The 21,385-nt window shown below is 42.5% G+C and overlaps 2 protein-coding genes across 2 annotated transcripts in view; one reads left to right on the top strand and one right to left on the bottom strand.

Moving 5' to 3' along the window:
• Nucleotides 1-3,744: 3,744 nt before the first annotated feature.
• Nucleotides 3,745-6,504, bottom strand: LOC134012966 (protein shisa-like-2A). The gene is made up of 3 exons (XM_062452658.1): nt 6,202-6,504; nt 5,450-5,586; nt 3,745-4,643 (listed from the first exon to the last, which is right to left on the bottom strand). The coding sequence occupies exons 1-3, from the start codon at nt 6,381-6,383 to the stop codon at nt 4,459-4,461; spliced, it is 504 nt and encodes a 167-aa protein (XP_062308642.1). The 5' UTR covers nt 6,384-6,504; the 3' UTR covers nt 3,745-4,458.
• Nucleotides 6,505-14,803: 8,299 nt separating this feature from the next.
• The window catches only part of slc1a7b (solute carrier family 1 member 7b), a 29,565-nt gene continuing 22,983 nt past the window's right edge, over nt 14,804-21,385 (top strand). Inside the window, exon 1 of the mRNA XM_062452515.1 lies at nt 14,804-15,057. Coding sequence (XP_062308499.1) covers nt 14,917-15,057 — 141 coding nt within the window. The 5' untranslated portion in view covers nt 14,804-14,916. The remainder of the gene's footprint in view (nt 15,058-21,385) is intronic.

The following is a 21,385-nucleotide window of genomic DNA, read 5'->3' as shown; positions in this document are numbered from 1 at the left end:
GTCTAACTCTCTACCTGCGCACCACAGTCAGGCAGCATGCTAATGTTTTTTAGGGGAGTGGCTTTGAAGGGATGGGGTGGTATGTGGGTTGGATACTTCAAACTCAAGCCAAAATTGCTAGTGTAGTTAAATTTACCAACAATGCATTTAATAGGTCATGGAACCCTTTTAAGATGCTGTTAATATGTGTTATTAAGATTGCTAAGTGTTAATAACAAATAATAAAATAACATATAATGTTAATAAATTCAGTAAGGGTAAGGGTTGTCATTAAATTATACAATTATTAGTTGCTAATAAGGTGTGTGTTAATTACTAACTTACTAAGACATTATTGCCTAATAACTAATGCTTATTACAAGTACCTGGATGTAAAGTGTTTTTTAAAGATCACTTGATGTAATCTGTGTGGTCTGGTCTGGCATCATTTCAGCCCGCTGCCGCCTCTGACTGGAATGCTCTGCAAAAACATCTCAAACTGGACACATTCATCCCTATCCCTGCCTTCAAAGGAACCATTTCACTCATCCTCAAGGATTTCTGCAAATGCTCTCTCACCTTGTAACCCTTCCCCTCAGTATTTGTTGTCCTATTCATCCCCATGGTTTGTCTTTATGATTGTGTGCCGTTGTGCTTTTTAACCTGATTTTTCGTCCTTAACCCCCTTCCCCTCTCCCTCAAAAAGCTTCTGCTTTTTGCCAGGCCACCTTTGTAAATAAGAATTTTGTTCTTAATGATTCTGCCTGGTTAAATAAAGGTTAAATGAAAGAAATGCTTTACCTCAACACTTCTCAACCTGTCCTGATCTCCTTCCCACAAGGATCTATCTGCTTTTGTGTCATTTCCTACAAAAAGTAATTAAGCTCATTCATAATTCATAGTATGTGAATAATGTGACTTAAAATGTATTTCATGATTGTGCAAAGTACACCAATGTTTTTTGCTGAAAATACCTCTATTGTAAAATAATCGTGTTTTGCTCATGAACAGAATGATGACTCTCCCTGTACTGTAAGGCCGGGTGTCATCCTGCCCCCACCTCTCATATGCTAAAATTTGGAGTTGCTGGACAGGGTCTCTACTTGATGGCTCTCACACCTCATTGTGTAACTGTCATGGTGAGAGGTGGGGTAGGACCCAAACGCAGGAGAGATGCGAGGCATTGTAGAAACAAAGGGTTTTAATCTCAAAACAGGGAACAGACAGGGTACTCACACGGCACAGGTAGTAATGACAAGACAAAGACTGGACACAAAACAAACCTAAATACACAGAACCAAACGACACAATGACGCTAACGGGAACTAGACACAGGTGAAGACAATGACAGGGAAACACCAGGACAGGGCAAAACCAAAGACAACAGGGGGGCACGGCTGTGACCGTGACAGTACCCCTCTGTCAAGGGACGTCACCCGACATCCCACAAGGCAGGGCAGGGGGTCAGAGCAGGTCCGGGGGAGGACCCGGAGGCAGGGCAGAGTGTCGGGGCAGGTCTGGGGGGCGGCCCGGAGGCAGGGCAGAGGGTCGGGGCAGGTCCGGGGGGCGGCCCGGAGGCAGGGCAGAGGGTCGGGGCAGGTCTGGGGGACGGCCTGGGGGCCGGAGCTCGGGCGCCTGGGAGCGCGGACGAGGCGGCGCCTGGGAGCGCGGACGAGGGGGCGCCTGGGAGCGTGGACGAGGAGGCGCCTGGAAGCGCGGACGAGGGGGCGCCTGGGAGCGCGGACGAGGGGGCGCCTGGGAGCGCAGACGAGGGGGCGCCTGGGAGCGCGGACGAGGGGGCGCGGACGAAGGGGTGCCTGGGAGCGCGGGCATGGGGGCGCATGGGAGCACGGGCACAGGGGCGCATAGGAGCGCGGGCAAAGGCGGCGGCCAGGAGTCCTCGGGCGGAGGAGGCAGGGGCACAGGGAAGGAACGAGGCTGGGGCACAGGGCAGGACCGAGGCTGGGGCACAGGGCAGGAACGAGGCTGGGGCACAGGGCATGACCGAGACAGGGGCCCAGGGCAGGACCGAGGCAGCGGCCCAGGGCAGGACCGAGGCTGGAGTCAGGGTTCGGGCTGGCGCTGGAGCCGGGGTAGAAGCCCGGTCTTGGGGTAGGCCTTCCGCTGCAGGCTTCGGGGTCCACCGAAGGCAAGGCGGGTCCCTATGATAGGGTTCGGGGAACTCTCTGCTGGGTCCTTTTTAGGTTTTGTCATTCTGTCACGGTGAGAAGTGGGGTAGAACCCAAACCCAGGAGAGATGCGAGGCATTGTCAAACCAAACGACACAGGTGGACACAATGACGAGAACTAGACACAGGTGAAGACAATGACAGGGAAACACTAGGACAGGGCAAAACCAAAAACAACAGGGCGGCACGGCTGTGACTGTGACAGTAACTTACTGTACCATTGCTAGTCATATGTTGATAAGGAAGGGTCTAGAAGTGGTCTGATTGGTTGTTCTTGGGTATAAAGGGAATTGTGAAGCATTGTTCTGTGGATTCTCCTGAGACCTTCTCATCAGCTCTGGCTTGTCGTTGTACTCATTCTCCTTGCTCACCTCTTGCTGTCTCTCTGATTTACAATAATCATGGTAGCGTAGATAAGAGTTAACTTTCATTTTGTAACATGTTTGCCTTGTAATTTATTTCATTCATTTGCAATGTTATTAAATGTATATTTCATTTAACCTTACTTTGACCATTCTTGCTCTGATTTAACCCATAGTCAAATAACTGTAATTCCATTGATATTGGCATAATTTGGTTCATGCTAATACACTGTTCAGTTTCCCATCTTCCTTTAAACCATAGGGGAATTCGTTTTGGTTGTTTGGCCATTATTTAACCCCCTACAGTACCCAAAGAAAAAAATACATTTGTTTATGTAAACAGCTTTTTATTTACGTCGTCATATCAGCATAATGAAGTTATCATAGTTTACAAATTCCACAAACCTTTCAGGAAAACTTGAGAGGCTCAGTCGATATGGATACCAAGGGTCTGTGCTTGGATATTTTATCAGGTACAAGTATTCCTTCATCAGTGAGTGCATTACATTTGGTAATAATCATGCCAAATCCCCAAAGTAAGTAATTTGCTTATTCAAATAGTAGTTGTGGATCAATCTTAATTTATAGAAGTGTTCATAGCAAATGATCCCACTGATGGTTTCACCAACATTTTGTTATTTCCATAAGCATGATATTTAAGTTTGTTTTAAGACAATAAATCAAAAGAATTTGTTAAATAAATAATTGTATTCAATTGTTCGATGTTGAGGTAATGAAAGGCATTCTGGGTCAAGTTAGTTTACTTTTTTTCTAAGCAACAATTGGCTACTGTACCTACTGTAAAATGTATCAACATAAAAGGGTTGCTATACTTAGTAATATGAACATTCGGCGTTACCAACAACAGTATACCCTTTTTAAGGTAAAAAGGTAATGGATGGTGGACCCCCTACCTTTTCTTGCACCTGGGTCTGTCATGATTAAACTACGCTACTGAAAACAGAGCATTTTCATTTCTCCTCTTGTATACACACACACACACATAAATAATATATACACACACGTGTATATATTTATTTATTTATAAAAAGTAATGATTATTATTATGTTTTTATAATATTTGCTTAATGTCAAAAAAGAGGGAGACAGATAAGAGGTATGAGCTGCAGCAACTGGATGGTAACCAGGTAAAGCTTCGGCTGTATGTGACAGTACACTATGAGGTACAATATTGTATGTATGCTGCAGTATTACCTAGAAACTGCAGATGCATTAGCTTCATGCCTGACAAAGCGGTCTATATAAAAGACCAATAATCCTAACACACTCCTCTGACACTGTTGTAGTAGATGTGTGTGTTACTGTAATGCATTTGCTTCTGCAGCTTTCTTGCCTTGACATTATCGAAAATTTTAAATTATGGTGGTGTTTTTTGTACAGAGAAGTCGCCAAATGTCAATGTTATGTGTCATAATTATAGTGATGAATTGACAGTAGCAAATCTTTTACCAAAAGATTTGTGATATTATAACATTTTAAAAGTTGTGGTTGTATGTACTAAATGGTTTCAAAAAGCTTGTAAAGAAACAGAATGGGATATGCTGTTACAGTTTGATAGTGATGTCATTCCTTAGCTGACTGAACACCAATTAATCACCAATTCTGCTTCTTGAAAACTAAATATTGATATATACATATAATATAAGCTTATTTCTTCAAGATGTTTACACTTTCAGTTGATGATCAGCTTCCATCCCCCTCTCTTTCCATTTCCTGTGCTTAATGCAGGTTTAAAATTCAATAAAGAAAGGAGTAGATCATTTATAGTGACCGAACTGTAAAAGGAAGAAAGAGAAGAAAAAAAAAGCCAATTCCAACCAAAGCGGAAAAGAGTTAAATAGAAGGAAAGAGAATGTTTCTACAGTGCATAAATAACTGTAATACTGGTTTGAGGTGCCTCTGCCAGTCTATGAAGGACCTTCCACGTTGATTGTCGTGACAGTAGCCATGAAGCACCTCTGAAAGAGGCGATCTGGGTCAGGAGGTTGATTGTCACAGTCTAACTTGCCCCTCAGGAAATGCTTCCGAAGCCCTTGTGGACCAGTGGGGGCAACACATTGGCTCGGTCCCTGCTGTGGGCTTGGCTCATTACCTGGAACACAAAGCCCTCTTTTGACATTTGCCTCTTCTCAACGATTGAATGAAACCCATGAAATGTGGTGAAAAGAAAATAATTGTTTCCATGTACTGTCACACAAGTTACTGTAATTGCACAGGGGATTGTCTGACCAGTTTGACACAAAGGATAATTGACATTGTTATGGAAATGAGAACCTATTCTTCTTTGCAAACAGGATTCCTTGTGATTTTCTGGCCCAAAACATGAAAGGATATAGATCACAAGAAACATTTTTCTCTAGAAAAAAAAACTGGATCTTTGCTCCCTGACTGTAACATAGTCAGATTTAAATCACATGAGCAAAGGGTTGACTGGCATAGTAGACGGTGGAGCATGACAACAAGGCAAGAACTCTACAGCAGCAATATCAACAAAATCTGAACCACTACTATTCAACAATAATGGGCCAATTTAGTTCTAGTCCATAGTGTGGAGTGTGAAGTGCCAATTTGGCTGTCATGGTTACCCAAGAAAAAAGAAAGGAGGCTATATTTCTCACAATATTTCAATCTATTTTATCTCTCTACCTCGTCTTCAAATGCATGTTTCACTGAAACTGTTTAATAGAATGAAGTTCTACCACAAACTTTGAGGGACTTATTTGGTCACCTATTCACATTACTTTGTCATATTTACTGACTGAAACTACTGACTTTTTAAGGTGCACAACAGAAAAATAAACGTACTTATATTGTTAAATCTAGAACTGGATAAATCATATAATGCCAGAGGGCAGTATTATGTCCATACCTATCATAAATATATTGCATTGTACTGACCTAGAGATTGAAGAGGGAGCCCATTGTCCAAACCTCTGGGTTTGGTGGCAATGAACAAATAGCAGAGCACACAGATGGTGATGATGAAGGCTAGCAGAACCGCAGCTGCTATGGAGAGACCCACGAGAGCTCCCAGACTGCAGTGAAATGAGACAGGTCAGTTCATCAGCACACTCTCAAAAACAATGAAACCAATGCTCTCTGTCAGTACGACTATGTAATTACAATAAAATGGCACAACCATTTAGCTGTTTAGAACTTTCTGAAAACGATGTTAAAACTTAACATAGGCTACATTTCCTCTTTGTTAGGCTATTTACATTATGCATTTTGAAGAGATCACTATGCTGACAGACTCATTCTGTTGGAGAAGGAAGCTATAGCTTCTCCTTGGAGAATATCTCAGGAAATCCAGGTAGTTTAAGCTTATCCAATTGAATTCTGATGGTTCCTCTTTTATTATGTGAATATGACTCAATTGAGTAAAGAAATTCTTCAAAATAACTCCAAAATTGTCTAAAATAGACTGGACATGTTTAGGTTGGATAGCCTGATGCTGCTGATTTGATGTTGGATCATCCAACGTTAAAAACCAAGTTTTCCGAGAACGCTAGCTGGCTACAGGCTATATTATCCCCGAGATGCAACAGGTAGGCTATAAGCACAGGATTGTAGGCTACTCTTTAGAAAACTTGAAGCTTCCATATGATTCGCGAGATCATCATTAGCGCCGCACCTCCTGTAAATCTTACCTCAGCCACCACATGTATCCATACTCATAAGGGAAAAAACTGTTGGGGTCATCGCAGCAATATTTCACATCGTTAAAACCGCAACAAAAAATTGACCGGGCGTCACTGTCCGATTTGGGGCACGTGAATCCATCCACAAACACTTTCTCTGCATTGTAGTAGCTCTTGCAGTCTGCGCTCATCTTTACTCGAAACCCACGCGTGGAGTAAATTGTCAGTAAATGTTCAGGGTGGTGAGATGATCATACTAGATAAAGTCTTAACGCGTGAGATTCCATTTCGAAGTGATCTAAACTTTTTCAGTCGAACAATAACGCAAGTTCTTGTCAGTGGTCTGTGAGCTTTCACTTTCCCCGCCAGACATCCCTACCACTGGAGCTGACTAGTTTCTGAGCAGTTTCTTTCAATGTGAATCTCATCTCAATGTCATCCTCTTAATTGTCTCTCTCTCTCTCTCTCTCTCTCTCTCTCTCTCTCTCTCTCTCTCTCTCTCTCTCTCTCTCTCTCTGTCTGTCTGTCTGTCTGTCTGTCTGTCGTCTGTCTGTCTGTCTGTCTGTCTGTCTGTCTCTCTCTCTCTCTCTCTCTCTCTCTGTTTCTCTCTCTCTCTCTGGCTCGCTCGCTCGCTGGCTCGCTCGCTCTCTCGCCCCACTCTTTCCCTTTCTGCTTATTCAAACTTTGTAGCAAAGTAGTGCGAACCATCTTTTACGTAAAGGCAACATTTATAACCCATCAATTAAATCAATCATTTTACAGTTTTTCTCAATTGCTAAGACACATTTCTTGAATGTGTACTGTGTTTTCTCCAAACTCTAAACACACATCTTCATACTTACACTGTTTTGGCCAAACCCTTGACTTTTGACCCAAAATCAAACACTGTAGTCAAAACCATATTATCTGTCGTATAAACCTAACTTTGCATTCAAAATACACACAAAGCCCTCAAATAAATTCAACGTTGTGAATACCCTTTAGACACTGCTGGGAGGAATTGAAAGCACTATTATAAAAAGGTTTTCAAGAACCATTGACTATAACGTGTCCCTGAATTTTTCCGTTTCTGGGCCGCTTTGACCACCTTGTCCGTGTGAGCAGACCAGGTGAGATCATTGCTGATGTTCACCCCTAGGAGCCTGAAGCAGCTGACCTTTTCCACTTCGGATCCGTTGATGTGTAGGGGTGCATGCTCCTCCTCCAGCCACCTCCTATAGTCCACAATCATCTCCTTGGTCTTACTGACGTTGAGAGAAAGGTTATTGTCCTGACACCATGATGTCAGGGTATCAACCTCCTCTGTGTAGGCTGACTCATCACTGCCAGAGATGAGGCCCACAATGGTTGTGTCGTCAGCAAACTTACAGTTTTTCTCAATTGCTAAGACACATTTCTTGAATGTGTACTGTGTTTTCTCCAAACTCTATACACACATCTTCATACTTACACTGTTTTGGCCAAACCCTTGACTTTTGACCCAAAATCAAACACTGTAGTCAAAACCATATTATCTGTCGTATAAACCTAACTTTGCATTCAAAATACACACAAAGCCCTCAAATAAATTCAACCTTCTGAATACCCTTTAGACACTGCTGGGAGGAATTGAAAACACTATTATAAAAAGGTTTTCAAGAACCATTGACTATAACGTGTCCCTGAATTCTAGATATGTTCCACCTCATGAGTTTGACATGATGTAAATCATAAAACTCACAATTACTGCAATTGTCCTTCTTACAGCCTGTTTATTTTCTATTTACATTATACAGCAATTGCATTTTGAGCTCGTTACTGTAGTGGTCACAGTATACAAATAGTAGTACTGTTAGTCAACAACACAAATGTATTGCTGTAAATTGTAATTTGGGGAACAAAGGCTAAGAAAACAAGGAAATAAACAAATAATTTTTACCTGGGTAACAGAGCTTGAGTACAGTACTGTTCATTGTGGGTCAGCATCCTATCTCTGACCAGGGTCAGGCCAAAGATTTTCCTCAACATCACAGGCAATGTTTTCTCTAGCCAAACAGCAGGGAAAATGCCCCTGAATGCCTGAGCCATCCCTGACAAGACTCAAGAGCAATGTCCCCACAAGCTTCTTCCATGGCTTGGAGAAGGTTGTTCTGTCATAGGGATTTCTGTCATAGTGTGGCATGGATCTCATTTGAGATTGTTGTTCTTCTTCCTCTTCCTCTGCCTCTTCCTCTCCCTTGTCCACCTCCTCTCATTTGGACAATTCTTCCTTTTCTTCTGATATTTGCGTCCATGATTTCAAAGTACAGATGAGCTTACCTTTGTATTCATTCCAAACCCCTGATTGCTTGTTGAGTATATTTGCTTGTTAGTGCTTACACATGGATAATTGGTTGTTAAGGGAGTTTGAATTGCGCTGTTTTGGGTTTACTTATCAAATGGCAGTGTTTTCTGAATGACATAATGGTGATAATTGTGTCTTAAAGTAAGAGGTGTGTTTAGACTTTTGCAAAGAAGTGTGAATAAACCTGAGAAATGTGTCAAAAATTGTAAATTGTGTTTAAAGATTGGGGTACATGGTCTTTATGCTTGGATTTGGCAAAATGGTTTTGTGGGGATGGCTTACACATACCATTTTTGTGTGTTAGCAATCGAGAAAAACTGTAACAAGGAGGTTGGAACTGTGCGTTGCCGCACAGTCGTGCGTGAACAAGGAGAACAGGAGAGGGCTGAGCACACAGCCCTGGGGGGTGCCTGTGTTGGTGATCAGTGTGGATGAGGTGCGGTCACCAATTGGCACCAGTGGCGGTTCTACATTGAATTACACCCAGGGCGAGACGCCCTTCGCGCCCCCCCGCCCCCCCCCCCCCCCCATTGAAATCAAAAGGCTGTTATGGTAAGACCATTATGTTCTATACAGCTAAAACAGCTAATTGACACCAAACATAATAGGAGGGTTACATAAACATGCCCTTACACGCTAAATGTCTGTTATTACATGCTATATTAATATAACTTTTAGGGAGGAACACTTTTAGTTATGACGTTAAACTATATTTTCTCACGAAATATAGTTGTAGCAAATAGCAAATGTTCGTCTTTGAAACTACCTACAGATTTGAAAATTCCTTGGCTAATTACAGGGCCTAACCTAAATAATGAAAATAAATAATAACTGAACTTGTAACAGTTTTGTTGCAAAGCACACTATTATGGTGAAATGTTATCTCGTGTTTGTTGAGTTAAAACCGAAATATTGTTGTTGCATAGCAAGCATCATAGCAAAAAGGCTAACAAACGTAAGAGTTAGCCTATACCCACCAATTAACATTAGCCCTTCATTCATGACATGGATACCGTAATAATCATACAGAGACATATTTGCATACCTTTATCTCTTTCTCGTTTCTCCTCTTCTTCAGAAGTCAAGACCAATTCACCTTGGTGACCACAATCGTTTTGTGTTACATATTTTTATTAGCCATTTCACACAATTAAAAAAAACAAAAATGTGCAGGAACTTTAGGCCTATATTTATAATATTATGAATGAAATGTGCGTTATTTGGAAGAAAGTCGAGGTGCAACTGACTTTAGCCCACTAATTTAGAGTATTGCACTATACAGTGGACCCCCCCCCCTCCTTGTCCGTTCCATTTGGGAGACCCAGTCAGGTGAGCTGTCTGTCAGGTGAGGGGTGCCTGCAGCTGCCTGAAGGGGGCGCCAATTTGCCAATTACCCACACAGTGAAATGATAGAAAAGAGAAAACCGCTTCGCGGCGCAGAGATTTTTATTTATTTATTTTATGCTCGTGCGCCCCCCACGTGACATGAAAAAATGCCGCCCCGGGCAACTGCCCGGTCCGCCCGTGCCTAAAACCGCCCCTGATTGGCACCACCTGTGGCCTCCCCGTCAGGAAGTTGAGGATCCACTTGCAGAGGGAGGCGCTTAGTCCCAGGTCCACAAGTTTGGAGATCAGTCTGGAGGGGATGATGGTGTTGAATTCTGAGCTGTAGTCAATGAACAGTATCCTCACATATGTATTCCCTTTGTCCAGGTGGGAGATAGCGGTGTGCATTGTCAGGGCGATGGCATCGTCTGTAGACCTGTTGGACTGCTATGCAAACTGCATAGGGTCCAGGGTGGGAGGCAGCGAGGAGCATATGAATGATTTGACTAGCCGCTCGAAGCCCTTCATAATGACAGAGGTCAGTGCTAATGAGCGATAGTCATTCATGCAGGTGACCTTGGTGTTCTTGGGCACAGGGACAATGGTGGTCCTCTCGAAGCAGGACCACTCCGATTGCACTATGTTGACCATTCACGCTGCTCATTATTCTTATTTTTATATATATTTTATTTTATATTTAAATTGTTGTATTCTTAGATTGTTTAGTTCTTAGAAATAGTTAAACTTTTGTACTTTTACTTAATTTAAGATCTGTAGATGTTTAGTGTTTTGCACCTCCCTGCCACAGTAAATTCTGTGTTTGTATAACATACATGGCGAATAAACCGAATTCTGATTCTGAAGATGTCACTGAAGACCCCTGCTAGCTGGTCAGCACAGCCCCTGAGGGCCCTACCTGATATGCCGTCTGGGCCAGGTGCCTTGCGAGGGTTTATCTTTTTGAAGCAGTGCTTCACCTCAGCTACAGTTAGTGTAGGCACACCACTGGCTTGGCCTTCAGGTAGGTCCACTGCAGGGGGGGTCACTGTCCCTCTCAAAGCGAGCATAGAAGGCACTCAGCTCGTCTGGCAGTAGGACAGAGGACTGGGTCTCATTTATTGAGTGTAGAAACTTCTCTTGGCTGTGTGGTTCTGCTTTGCAACAGGTATCTGTCAAATAAAGGAGCCTAATCTCAGTCTAAAGGCGTGCTATATTGCTGCTTGGGAAGAACCTGATGTCACTCTTCGACACAGAAGATAGCCTTTGGTGTCTGTATTTCACAATACCGGACAATAACACTAATCCTGACCTTCCGTGTCAATATAGCAGGCCTTTATTACAGACTGCCACTGGCGTCATTATAGTCGAGGATACACCCAACTGATAATCCATCACGACATTACTGGCAGAGTTTTTTGATACCCACGGTTCCCCTGACAGATTAGAAAAGACAGAACCGATGGTTGGAGGCTGAACAAAGAATTTAGCGTCAATCAGAGTTTCTGGTGTTATATACACTGCCCTGTTAACGTTGGTAAGGATGATTGGATTAGGGGCAGATCTGGGGAGGGGGGACTTGTGGCCTCTGATAGTACAATGGATCCCAGTTTGGCCCCCCAGTTGGCATGGTCTAGAACCTCCCCTGGCTTGGATGAGCGTAATATGGCAGTGACATTGCCAACTGACGCATCTCCCCTCGGAGTCTCCCGCCTGAACCAGAGCGCTTGACTGTGTATGTAGCTAAACTGTGTGCAACTCAATCCTCAGCAGATCAGATGACAAACCTAAAACCAAATCCAAGACGTTGGACTCTAGTAAAAAAAAAATCCCCACAATTTATACATGATTAGTACAACATAAGGATCTACCCCTTTTTCTACATATGTTGTCATCTAAACCTTGTTTTTCTGTTCATCCAGTAGACTTTACAAAGCTTCCACTTAGCATTTTATAAAGTTCCACAGCAACCCTGTTTTCCATTACAAACTGTCATGGCGTTAACTTAATTCGCAAAGAAGTGATTGCCCAGAACCTTTACCTTTACCGTTTTGTTCTAAAGCATCACCAGTTTCACCGGCAGGTGGTGAAAAAGCAGCCAGAGGTCAAATACAAGAAAGAGGATCCATATGGGGCTAATTATGTGAGTAGCAGTTCAGATCAGATTGGAAATAGCCCCTTTCCTCACTGTGCTGTGAAAAATAAAAGCGCCAGCACCAATATCGCTGAGTGAAGATTGTGGATTATCTTCTATTATTACTCTGTCTTATTGCCCCTCCTTTTTGTTGGCTCGGGAACTGAAAGCAGGTATTTCATCGACCTCTGTTCCCTCAAGTGGCAAATAAGTCATTGGTAGCATCACTCACAAACTTGTATCGTATAGTGTATAGGAACTGTAATTTAGAACTTAAATTAAATAAATTGTGATCTAATCATCCAAACATCGGATACTATACGATACAGAAAAACCATAACCTAAAGAACTCTTTAAAGCCTTAATTAAATTATTTGTCTCAAAACATATCCGGATGAACAGTTAGTCGTTGTACATCCCGAGGACAGTTATGTATGTTGTAGACATCCCATGGCTTTACAGTTTATGGATTGTCTGCAGCACAAAGGTGAAGGGCAGGCTAAGGTCGCTAAGCTAAAACCTTCGAACCTTTCACATCCCGATGACAACCAGCTATTCTCCCACCACACCAGATTACATAATCAAATTACAAGTGAGAGACACATCCAGTAAAGTGCATACCTATCAGAAAAAATCTAAAATAACTATAATTATCATTAACTGTATGCTTATGCATGGTTTTATATTGTGGATGCATTCTGGGAGAGATGCATATGAAGCAGCCATTAATATTGTTAATGAATGAATGCATGTCATCTTCTGGAAGGTTTTCTAATCCAGTGTAATCCCAGCCTGATGAAACCAGATAGAGAGGAAATATTGGCAAAAGAGAGGGATTAGTGACCATGGAGTCTGGGGATCCCATGTGATTTCAGCACAAGCTCAAACACACACGACCACACACATGCAACATATTCAGGCATGCATGGCATCTGACTGAGGCACTTTGTTCCATTCATCATTTTGTTTGAAATATCGCATATTACATGGAGGATGCACTGTGGTCCTGGGTTGTGTGTGACTTCATGTAGGATTGGAATTGTAAAGTCAGCCTACATTGCAGTTTGCATGCTCATAGGATTATTCTGGGGGCACATGCCTCGAAGTGATTTTCATGCTTCTTCTATTCTACATTGTATATCTCTATTTACAGGAAACAATTAAATGCCAGACTGTAATCTCTCCCCTCCTCTCATCCCTCTCTATCATCACTCTCTCCATCTCATACTCTCTCTCTCTCTCTCTGTGTCCCTATCCATCGCAAATTAAATGTTTCCCGATGCTGATTTTGCCTCTGACGTAAAAAAAAAAGAAGAAAAAAGAAGAAACCCCATGGCTCTGTCAGTTCTGGATGAGTTATCTAAAAACCAATTTGATCCATTCCATTTTCTCTAATTGCATTTCCTCATCTCAATAAGGCCTGTCCCAAAGGATGATGCTTATTCTGCTGAAAGCATGAATCATGATTTTAATTACGCCAAACATTGTTTCAATTAAAGCGTGTTCTTGTCCTGTGCAAGATAGAGTAGAGGGTTGAACTGTGGCAGAAGAAAAAACAGGAGACAATGAGAATTGGTGTCACCTCTCCCTGACTGACACAGACGGAGTCTAGTTATGGCAACAGCCGTTGGAGGACAAAGTGACCTGAATCGCAAGTTTTGGGTCAGTAAAAGATTAAAGCTCCTCTGCGCAAAAAAATACATGCAAAATCATTTTGAAGCTTATCTTGAATAATGTGTCTATCTTTGAGAAGCCTTTGGGAATGCCTAGTTGGTGGTTGGTTAACATACGCATAGCTGTCCACAATGAGTCCTGGGGTAGTGATGAATCCTTTCAGCCAGATACAAAAACTCACATTTGCAGTCCAACTCTAACATGACAAATTGAAAATTGAGACAACTTCCAGTTGAAACAGTGAATTACTCCAACTGTCCAAGCAGCTGGATTTCTGCCAATCCCTATTGAGCTTTAATCATCTCAATCATATAAAACTACAATTGACTTCATGGAATAGTTATGATCTTCAAAGCCTATACGCACTGCTTATGCATATCATGAAGTGTGGTTGGAAAGAAGCTTTGTGGCTGTACTATACATACTATTAACGCTATTCAAATAAAATGCCTTTTTTCTCCACTTAAAGAAGAATCTTTGTTTCGACCGCATACAGTATTTGGATGAGATTATATCCTATATCATACTAAGTTGACAAGATTCAGAAACGCAATTCAGAAGATAAATGTATTTCTGAATATGACTATTTACTTGCATGTTTCTATTTCAAGAGGATTTTAAATTGGATTGCCTACACTTGAGCAGATTATAAACTGTGACCCAAAACTGACAACATTAGAGTCAAACTTCCTTATCCTCCGTATTTTCCAAGACAATAAGGCAGCCAGTATTAACATGCCTTTTCTCAAATTGTGGGTAACCTTTGTGTAATATTGTTCATGGATATTTAATCCAGTCTCAGCCCCCTTTAATATAGTGCCACTCTAACTGGATTGGGGATGTTAACCCCAAGGACAATACTGACAGCTGTCACAGCCTCCTGGTGGCTGGCTGGAGAACAGGGACCACGCAGGGGAGAGGGCTGGGCCTCAGCAGGGTGGAGCACGGAGGGAGGGCATGCCTGGAAAGTGTCATGATCTTCTTAGTTCAGAGCACATCACCACGCGGAGAGAGCAAGAGGAGGGACGGTTCAGTCCGAAAGTGCTTCAAACGTGGAGCGCCAAAAAGAGATCCTCCTGTTGCCTCTCGTCCGTGCAGGTTGTTCCGCGTCTTCTCTCTCTCTCTCTCTCTCTCTCTCTCTCTCTCTCTCTCTCTCTCTCTCTCTCTCTCTCTCTCTCTTTCTATCATACTGGTCATCCTCAACCTTCCCGCCTGGATTTGGGCTGTAAACGTATGGGTTGGTGATCGGGAGAGGACAGGGGATTTCGTCATGGCCGTGGCTCTGGATGCGGTGTGGTTGAGGGTGAAGAACGTGTGCAAACAGAACGGACTCCTCATCCTGTCAGTGCTGGCTGTGGTCATAGGGTGCCTGCTGGGCTTCTTCCTCCGGACCAAGCGCCTTACAGAGCAGGTCAGTCTCCCACCCCGTTCCAGAACACCTGTGACCCTCGACCTGCCTGCTCTCATAGCCGTCCCTGTAAACACGTCCAGCCAAAGCTGTCACCTGTACACACTCTGCCATGACATCTCATGCTGACACTCTCATGCTGGTCACACAAAGTGTCACCACCTTTTTTCCAACATCAGTCATCTGTAATGTGTTCTTCGTGAACAGGTCTATCATGGATTTTGGATGTATGAATTATTACAATTCCATACCCCTTCTCCTCAGAAAGAGTGTTCAAACATTCAATGTTTTCAGCAGTTTGGAGATATATAATACTGTAGTTTGGTCTATGAAAGGACATAAGTGGCTTTACTCGAGTGATATTTAGTTTTCTTTAACATTATTTCTATGTGACTAAACCTACAGCAAATTCTCAGAAAGGACTAAAAATAGCCAACAGGGCCTTTTCTTTGACAATGGAGGATTACCATCCAATCAAACAAATGCTTTCAGTAATTGTACATTGAACAGGAGTGCTTCTCGGCACATTAAAGAGAAACTGGAGTCCTTCTTGTTTTCAGTCAAATTAGAAAGAGCTTTAATCATTTTTGTAGTAGAGCTGTGGGGTGGAAAGGAAGGGGGAGGCAATAAAGCGTGACAAATTATAAGTGACCCTCACTTAGGTGACCAAACATTGTCACATTGTGACGAGAAGAATGCCTCACCTAAGAAATCGAAAATGTTATTTGTACTAATTTAAAAGTCACCAACACATACCCTTTTCTGAATTGGATTAATTATTATTAAACTATTGAGGGTAGTGTCATTCAGTTCAGCTAAAATAAAAACGACAGACATCAATGAACAAAAGATGTGTTGCAGAAATACTTGCAACAGAAGCCCACATTAGTCTCTGACCAACAACAGCATTCTCTTTTGTCCTTGAAGCTTCTCCCACTCTCTCTTGGTCAGAGATGAAAAAATACATTTTCTCATGTGTATTACAACAACTCACTGCTGACCCAGGTGTGCCAGTAATGATACCCGTATCCAAGTACTGGCAAAAATATTGCAAAGGTGTACAGTGCCCATGCCACCTGAGCAGTACATTACTAAAGCCTACAGTGGGCTCAAATTTAGACTTCTAATGCAGAGCAAGTTTCCTTAAATAGTCCTATCTTTACTTAAAAATATTGATTCATTAATTACAGCAAAGAGTTCCTCCAAATGAGGCAGAAAAATCTGTGACAGGATTTCATTATGGCATTGTATATTCAAAGTCATTATTATCCATAGTCTGTATAGACTCCCATTCAAAATCCCCCAAAGCAATTGTTAATGTTTCCGCCTTCTCACAACCCATCACAAAGCCCTTTGGCTTTTGCAGCACATTTGCAGCACATTGTTTATGCAAATTAAACCTTTAAACATTGATTGGGTAGAATTTAGAATGTCCCTCAAAATATGTAGCTCAAGCAATATGGCTATCTCTATTTTTGCGCAGTGCTATTGAAGGCTTATTCAGGTACCAGGTAATGTAGTTTACCAGTACATCAGTTTGAAAGTTACTCAGTGTTTGACTGTTTATACATTTTCACATAATTTTAACTGACCCTTCATAGACTAAGTAATTGGCTAACCATTGGATTCTAATGACAGAACCCATGGAACAGTGATTAAAGATTTGAAGCCATGGCTGCACAGTGCAAGCCTACTCTATTAATGACCTCCTAGCTGTCAATTCCCACTAGATTATTTACATGAAAAGATAACTATTACAGAATTACATGTTCTGCTTTTGTCTGATTTGTCTTTAGCTAAATCTTTTTTTTCCCTATTAGCTTCTTGCCATCGGTTAGCCCTTAGGCCTTGTTGGCTTTGAGGCAGTGGTGTAGTTCCTACTAATACAGTTGCTAGCTAATTTAGCAAGATAGATAATCATGTATTGTTTATCAAATTTAATGCAAGGACAAATCCTTGGAGAAACCATTGCAACACCAAAGATTACTGTAACTGTTTAAGAAAACAATTTAAAGTAGCCTATGACAAAAAGCATTTGCACACACACAAAGAAAACCTTGAAATAAGATTCTGCAGATTGAGACAGGTGCTAGCTGGGAAAAATACAGAATTGTTTAACATTCCAGTGTGAAACATGACTTATTCACCCAAAGGAAGGCTCCTGATTTGAATAGCTGTTGTTTTGGCAAAACGTAAAAAACAAGATATTATAGTACAAACGTAGCATGTATATTAAGGTTTTTGAAATGCCTCCAAAGAAAGGACTTAAAATGACCACCAAAACTCTAACTTTACAAACACTCAAACTCTAACACTTTTACAAACACAAAGACAACTGCAACTGCCTGAACATACAGATAACCTACTTACTGACAGTGCAGTGTAAAAGCTGCAGCAAATATCAAGTTATTGTGTCATTGCATTGTCCAATACAATGGTGTTGGGTTGTAGGCAACTTAATAAAGATCTCAAGAGCTCAGACCAATGTACAATTACTGTACTCCTCCACCCACAACACATGTTAATGAACCAAGTGAGTTATTGAGGCAATAACATCAAACAGATTTTAGGCCTAATAAAACTACCATTATTGTTACATCCAACTCTCATTGAGGACTTGTGCGAATACAGTGATAGGGGCCAGAGATTTAGTCCAGTGTGATTCTGGCTGTGTTGTGTCACACTTGGCTGTTAAAAGCTGCACCATGGCTGCTCTCTCGACTAGTCTTTTGGCAATGACTGTAGTTGCTGCTCATGCCACACACACACACACACACACACACACACACACACTCACGCAAACACACATACATGGACACACACACACAGACCATACACTTTTACACACACATGCACACACACACTCAAATACACACTCCAGAACATGCAAACACACATACGCTGGACGTACGCAAGTGCTGATCCTGCTCTTACACAGCGTACTAAGCTCTCACTGCTTAATGCCGTACAGAAAAGCTCTTTAGCTGACATTATCATGTACCAGCCCCTCGCTTTCCCATAGTATATTCCTCTATCTCTTCCGTGGACTTCCAATCTTTACAAGCAACACCATCTCTCCCATATCGTTATTCTCATTTTCCATTTTGGGGGTCCATTTCAGCGATATTCCCTTAAATTTTGTTCTCCCTTCATCCCCCACTTTTTAATCCACTGGACCTGTCTTACCCAGCCCTCATCTGTTCAAATCACCGTCTCTTTTTTTCTTATCTTATTCTTCATTGTCAGCGTCACAAGCACTCAGTTTTAAGATCTACATCTTTTGGATTGCTCATTACATTTCGTCTTCCCGATTAAATTGGTTTAAGCCCAAATGTAAAGGTTCCATATGTACACATTTCTATTGAAACACTTTTTATCCAATTTAAATGTTTAAACCAGAATTATATAAGTAACATGAACATTTGACAATTAGAACATTTCATTCATCTTAAATTATAGTACACTCAAATTTTTTTTGTGCATTCTTTTTGTAGAATTCCATCCATTTATTGGTTTTCTCTCTTGTTCTTCATACAGTATTTTTTTTTTACTTACTGTAAACATACATCAAACATTTACTAAAGATAAATTGCTGTACTCCCTTCTCCTGTCATCCCTGTCTCTCTCATACACATCTGTTTTCTTTGCTTATTTCTTCGAAAATGCCCTGACATTTTAAACACAAGTCATATGCACACAAGGCAACTAAAAAGGCCTTTTAAACGTCAAGGCCTCTCCTGTAATAATTTTCCATAGTTTACATCTGTACATCTGTAGTGAAGCAAGTCTGTATAAATCTAAGGTAGTACGGAGAGAACCAGCAGATAGTTACACAATCAGCCAGATCCCAATTATGTCCTCATGTCAAGGACAATTTGTCAGGCAATTTTTTTTTTAAAGATGAGTGCAAATGCACAAAACATCCAACTGGATGGGTGCAACATTTGCCACTAGTCTCAAAATATAATCAGCCACAACATGTTTTCAGAGGCCAAACATGTTCCCAGTAATGTCTGCCAAACCAGTCCAGGATTAGGAAAAAAGATCAGTAAGATTTTATAACTTTCTATTTTTATAATTATTCTTTGGAATTGATTGAATGATTTGACTAAAAGCTTTCAAACCTCCTACAGCTCACAAGTAGGCACACTTCAGGCATCTCTCCCAACCCATCTCCACATACACCTTACTTTTTTCGCTACTGCTGTCTCCTTTTCTCTTTCTCTCTCATCCTCTTAATTTCTCTCTCTCTCTCTCTCTCTCTCTCTCTCTCTCTCTCTCTCTCTCTCTCTCTCTCTCTCTCTCTCTCTCTCTCTCTCTCTCTCTCTCTCTCTCTCTCTCTCTCTCTCTCTCTCTCTCTCTCTCTCTCTCTCTCTCTCTCTCTCTCTCTCTCTCTCTCTCTCTCTCTCTCTCTCTCTCTCTCACTCATTCCAATTTTTCTCTCTATTTCTCGCTCTGTTTTCCTATGTTTGTCTCTGTACCTACATCGGTCTCCCGTGATCTAACTCTGTTGACAAGTACTCAGACGACGGCTAGAGCCCTGAGCTCAGAGAGGGATTATTGCCCATCGACTCCCGTGGCAGATTCCAACCACTGTGCCACCAAAGTGATAGCTTAAGGGAAAGAAGCTTTTTCAAAGTTTTGGCAAACTACCAAGTCTACTCTGATAGAGTGAGGGAGTGGGTGATGGCCGGGGTCTAGTGGTGGGTCTGGTTGGACACTGGAGTGTTGTGATCTGGATCGAGGCCAACTTAGGGATGTAGAGACCTGGGGGGTTTAATGGAGATGTTCCATCCAGGGTGTGCTGCAAGAGCAACAGTAATTACTAAAAAGGATTCGTGCTTGACTTCCATCACTTCCTTTAGCTGTCACAAGAAGTATTTTAAGTTCCTTGTTATGAGTTCTTCCCCTGGTCTCTGTCTGTCTCAGCGTAGAATCATTCAGAGTCTGATGTGGAATGCTGCTTTGCTAGTGCACCAAAAGAAGTCAGATATGGTCAAATATTTCATGCAGCGTGGCTACAGAATAATCAAAAACATTTATATTTAGCTGGCACATTGGAAGCACATTCCGAGCATTTTGAAAACCTTTTCAAAACAGTCAGCACACAGCCCAAACCAGAGCAGAGGCTCAAAAGAACATGACATAATCAACTACCTTCATCAAAACGTACAATTTATGTAACATTTATAAACAACAGCAAATTAGATATGTTACACCCTGTGCTGTATTGTCTTTCTTCATAAAACCTTTTGTCAAAATAGGACTAAAGCAGAAATAATACCACTCAAAAGCTTTAACATCCAGAGACAAAATACTTTTTTCATTTTGTCTTTGTCATAGGGTAATTTCATGCGCTCGTTTACTAAGAATACAACAACAAAAAACACCAAGCTACAGTACATCAAATAAGGCAAACAGAATGCAGTATACACTCCATTCACTCTTTTGTTCTTGTCTTAGAACAAGGCCACATGTTTTCATCAGCATCACAATGGATGAATTCGATTGCAATGCAACGTCTCCACACAAGGTCTCTGATTGCCAACTGAACAAAAAAGATGTTTTTCACACAGTAAGACTTAAGAGAATTACAGTTTTGTCACGGCCACAGCCGTGCCCCCCCCGGTTTCAGTTTTTTGCCCTGCCCTAGTGTTTCCCTGTCATTGTCTTCATCTGTTCTCGTTAGCGTTATTGTGTCCACCTGTGTGTCGTTTGGTTCTGTGTATTTAGGTTTCTGTTTTGTGTCCAGTCTTTGTCTTGTCCTTACCATACCTGTCCGTGTGAGTACCCTATCTGTTCCCAGTTTTGAGAATAAAACCCTTGTTTCTGCCATGCCTGCCGACTCCCCTGCGTTTGGGTCCAACCCCACCTCACGTCGTGACAGTACCCCCCTCTCAAGGGACGTCACCAGACGTCCCACAAGGCCGGAGCAGGTCCGGAGGTCGGCCCGGAGGCAGGGCAGAGGCAGGTCCGGGGATCGACCCGGAGGCAGGGCAGAGGGTCGGGGCAGGTCCGGAGGTCGGCCCGGAGGCAGGGCAGAGGTCCGGGGCAGGTCCGGGGGTCGGCCCGGAGGCAGGGCAGAGGGCCGGGGAAGGTCCGGGGGCCAGCCCGGAGGCTGGGCAGAGGGTCGGGGCAGGTTCGGGGGTCGACCCGGAGGCAGGGCAGAAGGCCGGCGGCCCGGAGGCCGGAGCAGGTCCAGGGAACCACCCGGGGGCAGGACGGGCACGGGCACAGGGGACAGGAGGCGCCTGGGAGCGCGGACGAGGGGGCGCCTGGGAGCGCGGACGAGGGGGCGCCTGGGAGCGCGGACGAGGGGGCGCCTGGGAGC

This window comes from Osmerus eperlanus, chromosome 26, assembly GCF_963692335.1.
Source record: "Osmerus eperlanus chromosome 26, fOsmEpe2.1, whole genome shotgun sequence".
NCBI lineage: Eukaryota > Metazoa > Chordata > Actinopteri > Osmeriformes > Osmeridae > Osmerus > Osmerus eperlanus.
This window is presented reverse-complemented; position numbering and strand designations above follow the sequence as displayed.

Coding starts and splice junctions, on each gene's coding strand:
- LOC134012966 (XM_062452658.1), bottom strand. CDS start 6,383: ATGAGCGCAGACTGCAAGAGCTACTACAATGCAGAGAAAGTGTTTGTG. Junction 5,587..6,201: donor GGATACATGTGGTGGCTGAG/GTAAGATTTACA, acceptor ATTTCACTGCAG/TCTGGGAGCTCTCGTGGGTC. Junction 4,644..5,449: donor GCTCCCTCTTCAATCTCTAG/GTCAGTACAATG, acceptor TTTGTGTTCCAG/GTAATGAGCCAAGCCCACAG.